Source organism: Choristoneura fumiferana, chromosome 25, assembly GCF_025370935.1.
Source record: "Choristoneura fumiferana chromosome 25, NRCan_CFum_1, whole genome shotgun sequence".
NCBI classification, from domain to species: Eukaryota; Metazoa; Arthropoda; class Insecta; order Lepidoptera; family Tortricidae; genus Choristoneura; species Choristoneura fumiferana.
This window is the reverse complement of record NC_133496.1, coordinates 2,185,034-2,195,933: the sequence shown is the minus strand read 5'-3', so window position 1 is coordinate 2,195,933 and position 10,900 is coordinate 2,185,034. Positions and strand designations below refer to the sequence as shown.

The 10,900-nt window shown below is 34.2% G+C and overlaps 1 protein-coding gene across 1 annotated transcript in view; it reads right to left on the bottom strand.

The window, feature by feature from the left end:
* Positions 1-3,541: 3,541 nt before the first annotated feature.
* LOC141442535 (alpha-2B adrenergic receptor-like) overlaps positions 3,542-10,900 on the bottom strand; it is a 60,612-nt gene continuing 53,253 nt past the window's right edge. The window contains exons 3-6 of the mRNA XM_074107555.1: positions 8,072-8,178; positions 6,028-6,163; positions 5,206-5,281; positions 3,542-5,124 (exon numbers count right to left, since the gene is read on the bottom strand). Of these exons, the coding sequence (XP_073963656.1) occupies positions 4,694-5,124; positions 5,206-5,281; positions 6,028-6,163; positions 8,072-8,178 (750 nt within the window). The 3' untranslated portion in view covers positions 3,542-4,693. The remainder of the gene's footprint in view (positions 5,125-5,205; positions 5,282-6,027; positions 6,164-8,071; positions 8,179-10,900) is intronic.

The window sequence follows — 10,900 nt, the reverse complement described above, 5'->3', positions numbered from 1 at the left end:
TAATTGTAGTAATTATAAAATTTACAACTTTTAATTAATGTACAGTATTTTGGTTTTATTCGCAGGTTAGATACATATATGATGAATAAACTATGTTCAGTCAAAGATATAGTTGATATTTTATAATAGATAAATGTACTTTTTTAAAAGAAACTCTAACACTAATCATAAGTTTAGTTTCTTCATTAATAAATATCGAGCAGTTTAGCTTTATACAAGGGAAGCGATTAAAAAAAGATACACAAGTTATCTTATATGGCAATTCACAAAATGTATTTGTTATCACTAAACAAATACTGCATCTTTTTTTTATTTCATAAGATTAGAAAATGTACAGGAAGTATTTGGTGTTCTTTTTTGGTTAATTATTAATAACTAATTTACATTTAAAACTTACTTTATATTTACAAGTAAAATAATCGACTTATATTATTAGTAATTGCGACCAGCGCTATACGGAAAAAAGTACAGCAAATATCTTACTTAAATAAAAAAAGACAATACAATTATTCATAATATAAAGTGCATTTTATTGTTGTTTTAGTGCTTGATCGATAGGCACAGAGGCATAGTCATTTTTTAGTTAAAAATAGAACTATTCTACTGCAGATCAAGTATATTCTGAACGCATTTTTAAGAAATTTTAAAGTATTACCATTTTGTTACGTATATTATATATACCTATTGTGTTGACAAAAAGTGAGGTATTTATTTACTTTTAAAAAGTAATGTGTTTAATACATAAAAAAATACGCGCACAAAATACTTAATCCTACCTTTAACACCATTTCTTTACAATGTTTTATTTATTTTTCAGTTTTAATGTGGTTTTAATATTTTGGTATTGATGTATGAAAATTCAGTTATGTGGAACATATAAAAGTAAAGAATTTAAAATTGTAGTAAAAAATATAACAATTCACAATGACAAATACTAAGTGAATTTGGTCACTTTTAAACTATTCCTGTGACGACACAAAAGTTTTAGAACCTGTCCAGACGGAGAGTTATGCGCGCGAGGGCATTCGCGCGTAGACACTCACGCGATCCCGAGGTACTAGAGCTACATACACCCCGTCCCAGATGCTCTCGCGCGCTCTCGCGCGTAACGCGTGCAACGCGGCCGGACTTTTTACGCGCGAGCGCCGCGCGAGGCGAGTTTTGGTTCTAAATGGAGCGCGTAAAAACGTGCATAAAACGCGGTATCTGGACGCAATATCAAAAAGCGCGAGAGTGCCTTCGCGCGCAAAACGCTCCGTCTGGACAGGCTCTTAAAAACAAATAAAACATTTAAGTTAGAAGAATACGATAAAAAGATTGATGATTTAAAAAAAAACAAGCGTTTAATAAGATATTACCAATGGTTTTCAACCTTTATGTGCGTTGTGTTTTTTTAAGTCGCAAAAGACTGATTAAATTATAGTGACTGATATTTTATTTCTTTCTTGATGATTGATGTAAATAATGAAAAATTATGATATTTTATCTTTATCACAAGATCCATGGATTCGTCACGAGATGGATTTTGTAAGATAATCACCATTTTTCGATATTAAAATGTAAAATTGAACAAGGAAGAGTAAATAAAGTACAGATATTTATTAAACATATCATTACAATTTTGACATCGTGTAAAAGTGTAACAGTTATTAAACCTGCCTATGAATAGTGCAGAAATAAGCTAAAAAGTTTCTCGGACAACTAGTTGAGAACCATTGAATCAAAAGTATTTCTAAAGTTTAAATGAAAAACATGAATTATGAAAATGGTTTATATGCATTCAATTACACTTTTTAGTTTAATAGTTTTGTATTAAGCGTATGAGTGTGCTTGTATGAATCAATCCCATGTGAAATAACAATTTTATCTGGGTAATGTGTGTAATATATACGTATGTTGAATTTAATGAATCTTAGGTCTTTAATAGCAAACAAGATTACAAAATACTGCTACTTTGTACATGTTTAAGCGCATGTGTACCGCAAGGGTATGCCTTTGAGCTAAGACTGTTAATGTAATATCGACGGTTAAATTTTGGCCGATATTGAGTTATATACATCATTGGAATCAGCGAATTTTTCCGCGTCGTTTGAGCCGGGTTTGAGGTAAATCTGAGCACTTTTTTGGCGCTTGGCTCCATCGAAAATTTGGGTATCATTCCGGTTTACGGGGATTCAAGTGTAGCGAATTTGGTTGTTATTTTCAGAGCATGTATATGGATTAAAAAAAAACATTTTTTTTCACTATTTGTAACTTAAGCCATTTATTGTCGGATGGAAACAAATGGCATCGACATTTTAATTGTTTTTACTTGATCATAAAATTAAACATAAGATGTTAATTCATTTTGCTTTAACCAGAATTTTTAATGCATGTAACTTAAATCATTTTGCCTTGAACATTTCAACAATATTTTTCTCACTTTAATCAATCTTATCTGAACTAGCATATGAAACAATTTGACTTGTGCTAATTTTCCTTGACCACTTTTTAGTCTTTAAGTCGCTTGAGTCCTTTATATTTATACTAAATATCGTACTTAAATGGGTTTATTCTTTCACCTAGCAATAAAAAATGGCGTTTAAATTACATGCAAATGAACACAAATCAACACGGGTAGGTATTTGAGATTAAATTAATGAATTATATTTTAATTTGAATCATTTTTACTAGGTCAGCTTACAGTTGTAGTGGGCGTTATAAATCATTTGTCCATGAACAGTTTCTACTTGGTGAGTGATTTCAATCATTTATCCTTGATCTATTAAAGAAGTGTACATAAACTTAAACTATTTTGCTTTGAACATATAAATCGCCATCGTGCACTTAGATCTTTCTGCTGTGATCAGAGAATTTTGCAAAATGGCTCAAGTTACATCTAACTTCGTAAAAAAACAAATTTTATTTGTTTTATATGTATCAAAAATTAGCAAAAAATACGCCGCTTTATGATTGGGATCACTCTTAAATTTTTATTACGTATTTTGGGAACAATGATTTTTTCAAATCTTTAAAACGCTTTCCTGTAAAGTTTTCAAAACAGCGCTTGAATCAAATAGCCTTTTAACCGTCGATTATAGTTTTCATCAGGACAAAAATATATTTTTCTAATATCGTTATTATCTTTAGATTGCTGTAAGTTGATTGGCAAAATTTTATAAAAAAGAATCAATACTCTCTAAAAAAAGGTACAAAGGAATCCCTTGCGCTGAAATTTTTTTAGAATGCAAGCTAAGTTTACCTTTAAAATGTATCTTTTATGAACTTTAAAGCTATTTTAATTCCTTCATTATATTTTACAGTGTGTAAGGAATATTTAGGTTACAAGTATAATCAAATCCTTTAGTGTTTGCAGTATTATAGTTCGTCTATACAAACTCTATTGGCGCTATTCAAAAATTCTCTACAAAACGTATTTTAATTTAAAATGTGTTATAGCTTAGATAAAATATCATAGTTTTTTTGTTACCAAGCATTATTATGAACTTGAAAACTTGAAATGTATGATGGTTAATTATGTAGGTACGAATAAAAAAAAGTATTTATTTTTATTACTAAAATATAAAATTAGAAAGTAGCTTTACGTTACATTTAAGTTTATTTAGTAAAAATAAGTACTTACGCGAACAAAAGCGATTAATTTAGATTTCTGGAAATAGTTCTTTTCCGATCTCAGTGTTGTTATAGTAACAATTAATTTATGCAAACGATATTGAATATATTTATTTTTATGGTCATCATATTTTTATACTATTATTTAATTAATGTTTTACCAGAAGCACAATTAAATGCATTATCCGGCAATAAACTATATCATTTAACGAAAATTTATCACATTTAAAAAATACATGTTTGCGTCACAGTATAATTAAATACAATTTTTATTTGGAACTGTTACAAATGACACCGTTTGATTCCTTCTGTCTAAGCTAAAATAAAACAGGTCTAGTAGAAAATTTTAGAATAACGCCCTATGGTTTTCACTACGTTTAAAAATCACTACTAAATTGTATTTTTACACTTATATTACAGCAAATAAAACATGTTGAAATCACTTCATGTTTCAATGAATATGTTTTGTAATGTATTTTCGATCATATATTTAATTGTTTTTTTAAACATGAAGTAACCATACTATGATAAAGCCTAATAATAAGCTGGCCTAAGACTTACTATGATAATGTTATTTTGTATACAATTGTCTATTTACGACGTCGTACTGCGTTTTGTGGTCTTTCATTTCAATACAATACACATTTATGTTTTTTTAAATATTTAAATCAATTTTATACAATTGCCGTCTTATAGCTAAAAAAACTTTTTTAAAATTGGCTAACTGGTAACAGAGCACGCAAAGAAAATAAATATGTCCGAATTCCCAACTTTTCAGCCGTTTTGAAACTTAGTATACGTATACATTAGAATTTTTAAAATTTTACTGGGTGAAATATTTTCAGATCCATGTTGAGATAAATACCCTGTGTCTGAGGCAACATACCTATCAAAAATTGAAACCCAAGAGCACAAATCCACAGCACAACTCACTGTCACATCAATATCACATGAGACCGACTGTATTCGAGAATGTTCGTTGGCAAATCTATCGTACATTGTAAAGGCCTGGTGCCGCTCGCTGTTGGGCCAACATGATGCGATTCGTGACGCATCTGTAGCAGCACAGGTAAGCCAAACATCACTTAAACAATATCCTCCGGAACGCTCTTCTGAAATCCTTGTTAAATATCGTATATATAACAGGATTTAAGACAGAGTTCATATACCCCAACCAGAAGGCAATCGCAAATGCACTTCCAGGTATAACGCAAAACCTACACGCCGCTTTGAGAATATACAAGAAGAAGAAAGGCAGCCAGCACGCAATAAAACTCCCCATGATTAACCCTAATATCAACGTCGCTCGCTTCTCCTTCTTCCTAGCTAATCTTCTCTTCTCTCTTTCGGGATCGCGCGGTTTATGCGGTTTCGGTAGCGCTGGCTCGCATTCGCTCTTCGTTTGTTTTTTCTCTTGCCTCCTCGAGCTCTCAGCTTTCTTGCCGAAGATGGGTTGGCATATGCGGAGTTTGAGGGGTTTGACGACGGCACAGCGGGAGACCACGCCGGAATCTGAGGAGGAAGGGTCGAATTCAGAGACCATATCGGTGTCGATGGCAACGCTGGGTGCTCGGCAGCGTTCCCGCGTCTCACCGTTCTCGGGTAGGACGGCGGCTCGGAGCTGGCAGGTGGCGAGGGGGTTCCGGGTCACCTGTGCCGATGTTACCACCTGTAACAAGGTAGGTGGAGGGTTAAGGAGTTTCCACTCTGGCGTCTTAAACTTTTTTTTTTGCTTGAGCCGTATTTAGGGCCAAAGAAACAGGTCCTTGCCTTTTAACTTGATTTTAGTTTCTTAAGACTTAAATAACAATTGGGTAAGATCGCATATCAATCCAATAGCCATATACTTTGAGTCACATTGTCAATAGCATCATCATCATCATCATCATCATCCCAGCCTTTATATGTCCCAATGCAGGGCACAAGTCTCCTCTCAAAATGAAAGGGCTTGGGTCTATGGCATGCAATAGGTCAATTTCCGGGTAGGCAGCTGCTGGAGCTGCAGCTGAAAATAGCCAGTAGCTGAATGGATTCTTGGGATTGATCTACTGTACGTCAGAGGACATTGTGTTGTATGATTCATTGTATAACCTTGTACTTAAGTCTCATTTTATCATAATATGAATTATTAGTTATCACTGTTTATTCGAACAAGACAAACAGAGACGGCATCACGGCTATCTGTCTCATACAATTATAGCATGGTGTACGGTTGTGTTGCTCTGAAGATGAGCTCTGTTTGAGTTCGAAACGCGTCAGTGTAGTGTGGTGGTGGTGATAGATGGGTTTGTGTGATTTGTAAGTGTTCTTACAATGGAGGTAGAGTAACTGCATGAACACGCATATCTTGCATAAACATAGCTGTCACAAGGTCGCGGGTGAGCAAAGAAATTATTTTAGATCGTTCATTCATACCTTTAGCGTGTCTTTCCTCTCCTCAGCAGGTGGCATCGTGTCCCCCGCCTCGCTCGTGGAGATGTCGCTGGCGAGGTCACAGGTGACCGTCGGAATTTGGACCTGCTGCGTTTCTATCGTAGATATCTGACTTACCCTGGAAAAAGGTTCCAAGTGAGATTTTCAACCTTTTAAAAGAGAGAAAGATTGACATATTCAACAAAAATATGGTTAAGATTGTTTTTTGGAAACTTTTTGTATTTTTTATTTAAATTCCAAATTTTTTGTTACTTTTACGGTCATCCCGTAAAACCCATATCGAAAATACAAACTGAAATATTATAGATGCATAGAAAAACCAGAAAAATAAGACCAGCGCTGGGAACTGAACAGAGATCTTTTTAAGGGATAAATGCGCTTTTGTAGCTCTGTTTCTCTTGTTATGTGTTAATTTCATGTGTTTTATGTAAAATAAACACATAGTTTAAACATTTTATTACATATAATACAAACACAGACAAATACATTATATAAGGAAGAAACTTAAGAAAGCCTGTCTTGTATGTAATATATAAACAAGTTTATGTTCAATTGTGATTTAGTGTTGCATTAAAAAAGCGGTGATGTTCAGTTCTACAATTAGGGGTGAATAGGCCTCAAGTTAAGGTCTAGGGGCACAAGTATTATTATTAATATTAATATTGTACACTACGTTGTTGAAAGTAAGTGCTGTTTTAGAAAGCGGTGCTGTGTTGTACGTCTAGGGGTAAGCCGACAACTAGTAATGGTCTAGGGGTCTTAGATGTTACCTTTTATTGGAATTACTATCGAACCCCTGCGACATTGTAAAGCCGAGTTTAGACTTGCAAGAAAAATCGTGCAAGTTCCATTACATTGCGAGTTTGTAGTGGTCAATCGAGAGCCGCAATGTAATGCAACCTGCAAGATTTTTCTTGCAAGTCTAAACTCAGCTTTATAGCCGCTAAATACTGTGCGGAAATTCGTATGGCTAAGGATAAACACATATCTATACTTGACGCAGAATGTCGCTGAATGTACCTAATGTAGGCGCTTCAAAACAAATAGAAGATGTTCAAGAAAAAGCGGTCACTTTTTATTATTTGTTTGTTTAATGAGGGTAATTTCGAAACACTGGGTATGTGGTGTTATTTAATTACAACAATGTGGGTAGTATTTAAATACTGAGTCATTATTTATTGCCTTCCATTCGCTGTTTGAAGTTTGAATAATCAATATCATGGAGACTTTTTTCACAACAACATTAAAACTGTTGGTGTGAATATTCACCAAGCGCGACAAGATTTATCGATAAAATATCGATACGCGCGTTGTGCTTCACTACGCGTTGCCATAAGACCCCTAAGTGCGAGTGAGGGGGCGATATGCTCAGCTGTGCTCCCACTTATTGCCCCGCGTGCAGTGACATTTTGCGTTAACTGTAATTATACTTAAACGGTCTTAAGACCAGAGTAAGTGTTGCTTACCGATTGTTAAAATTACTACCGAACCCCTGTGGAATTGTAAGCTAGTGTTGCATTAGAAAAGCGGTGATGTTAAGTTCTGCGATTACGGGTGAGCAGAACAGGTTAGGTTAAGGAAATGCAAAATTGGGTGCCCAAAACGAGAGATCGGTTGGAGTTTTTTTGGAGTTTTTACTTCGAAGTCGATTGCAATGGAACAGTGACAAACAAACTTAAAAACCTTATTTATATTGATGCGCGATACTAGCGCCACCACATTTTGTGTTTTATTCTTTAACTACTCAGGTGCATGGATGTCAATGGGCATCGATCATTTTTATTAATTATCAAGCTATTAGTTCAGCAGATGAACTACAGATGGCGCTGTATCGAATAGGTAAAGGAAGAATAGGGTAAGATAAGCCTAGGTTAGACCTCAAGTTAGGATCTAGGGGTCACAACTATTAAAATTACTATTGTACACTATGTTGTTGAAAATAAGTGCTGTTTTAGAAAGCGGTGCTGCGTTGTACGACTAGGGGTAAGCCGACCTCTAGTAATGATCTTAGGGTCTTAGATGTTACCTATTATTAGAATTACTATCGACCCCCTGCGGCATAGGGAGGGAGGGCGTGGCGGGCATGGGCCGCGTGCCCTTTGGTGGATTGCTGAAGCTGGTTTGCTGTTCATTCTGTAACATAGAAAGACAAACTTGAGAATAAAAAGATGATGATGAAATAGCGGAAAAACTAAAACTATAACGAATAACGTGATCTGAATGACGGACAAACCAGTCATTTGTTAGTCTTTTACCTCAAAGGCATACCTAAATCTCTTGTAGCGATTCACCGAATAGCATTTTACCTGGAACTACAAAATTTCAATAGAATCTTGTACTGTACGCAATTTTTCGCGTGGCTTTTTATATTAGACGCAATTTTTGTTTCAAAGCAAGTCGTATCTTGATTCAATTAGGCATATAACAAGCACTTATGAATGTCAAAAAAAATCTACCACCGGATTTTACCCTAGACCACTATTTGTATATATATACTTGTACTGTTACTTATTCTGTGCCTAGACGCATTTCGCCACGATCGATATTTGCTTGGGACTCTAATTAATTTGACGCGTTAATTGATGTTTGCACTAAAAATATACTAATACACGATCGAGGTGAAATGCGACTAAAAGTAATAGCGACTAAAAAAAAACGGTACAAGGATTTTTTGCTTTTGAGTTAAAGAACAATTAATAAAATTAAATGCAAACAGTCAACCCACAGCCTAAACCAATGTAGCTAAAAAGTTAAATTTCGTAGCTATAGTATGTATTTATTGAGGATCATAGAGGTGCTAAATAAGACCTATTAAATACTGTTTCATTTTTTAGTTTACTTAGTGAGAGGATACAATAATCAGAGAAGGGAAAAAAAAAATGATCTTTTGGGACCATCATAGGTACATCAAAAAAAAAATGCATTCAAAGTCAAAATCAAAATATCTTTATTCAATTTAGGCTATAACAAGCACTTATGAATGTCAAAAAAAATCTACCACCGATTCGGAAAAACCTCTGTTGAGAAGAATCTGGCAAGAAACTCAACGAGGGTATATATATATATTTTAAACAAGATTATATTATTTATCAAGTATTTAACACAAATTTATTTTTAACAAAGTAGGTTCGCTATTTGAGGGGATCGCTAATGCGGATCGGAATTATTTCCAAATATCCCTGTCCATGATATAATCATTAACTTTATAATACGCCTTAGATATTAATGTCTTCTTGACAATAGATCTGAATTTTTAACAAGTGAAAACCGACACAATTTCAGATTTCAAGAAAACCACTAAAATATATTATTATATTCTTCACATTATTTATCTACTCGTGTGTGGGCAACGCCTAAGAGCTCTGCATTTAAGTAAACGAGATGCACAGATATTTCTATCTATAATCTGAGATTACGTAAAATGGGGTTAGTTTAAAATGCAGGAGCTACTTTGGAAAACACTTTTACGCCATGTCCCTATTTTTTTAGACCATCTGTGGCAGTGAAATACCTACCTTCACAAATCACTAAACTTCATTCGCTCAATCGAGCTATGAATATTTGCGTTTTAATAACCATTAATCTATCAAAGTTGCCCCAAAATTTAATAAAGTAACCCCGTTTTACGGTTCAGAGATTATACTCGTACACTTTCACCTTTATTTACTACTATATTAAATAATATTGACATTCATAATGTAACTTAGCTGTCAGAAAATGGCACGAATCATACAAATCACTATGATAAGTAAGGTAATTGCGCGGTTTCGTGTCACAGAGAAATATAGTCCAAAACACGCTATGCTTGTAAACTTTACCTATCCTTAATAAGTGTCTAAATCTAGGCAATTAATTATTAAGTACTAGAGTTTACCCGCAGCTTTGCATGCGTAAACTATTCGATCTTATACAATTAAAATTCCCCTGGGATCCCCCAAAATTTATAACGTGGTCTTCACTGAGGTTGTGTTAAGAACAACTCTCCAACATTTCAAGACTAAGCCAGCATTTGAAATTTCAAGATTTTACCCTATCCCGTGGGAATATCGGGATAAAAAGTAGTCTATGTTATTTCAGACGTGCAGCTAAGTAGACCTACATACCAAATTTCAACCAAATCCGTTAAGCCGTTTTAACGAGAAGGAGTAACGCACACACACACACACACACACACACACATAAACATTAGTAGGATTAGCTTTTGCTCGCGGTTCAGTCTGCATATAATTCGTGCAATTCCGAGGGAACTATGCAATAATATATGTATATCTTCTTGGATTCTCAAACTATCTGTATACCAACCTTCATCTAAATCGGATGAGCGGCTTAAGCATGAAGAGGTAATAGACACACAGACAGAGCTACTTTCGTATTTATAATATTACTATTAATAAGATAAGGAAGTAAAGATAAATCATCTCTCCCTAATACTGTCGCTAAATAGCAGCATTTACGTGGAGAGAAAGTATCTCTTGTAATATTACGAATATATTTGTTGTACTCGAAGGAGGGTTATACTATTCTAGCATAATGTATGAATGTCTATTTGTTTGGGTCTGTCTGTCTATAGCTGAAAGCACTTGGCGGTTTTCAAAATATGAGGACACAGAGCAACAAACAATAAATTCGTAATTTTTTCATTGTAACAATATGGGTATCAAATGAAAGCCAATAATTAGCTCGTTCAAATATTTTAAAAATGTCCAACACTTTAGCTGCCATTCCCGGAAACAGCAAAAAAAGTACGAAATAAAAATAAAACAAAAACCCGGCTGCCTAATATGCCTGACTTTAAACAAAAACTAAATAGAAATCGTCTAGTAGTCTAGAACTCTATTGAATAACTTACAGTAAT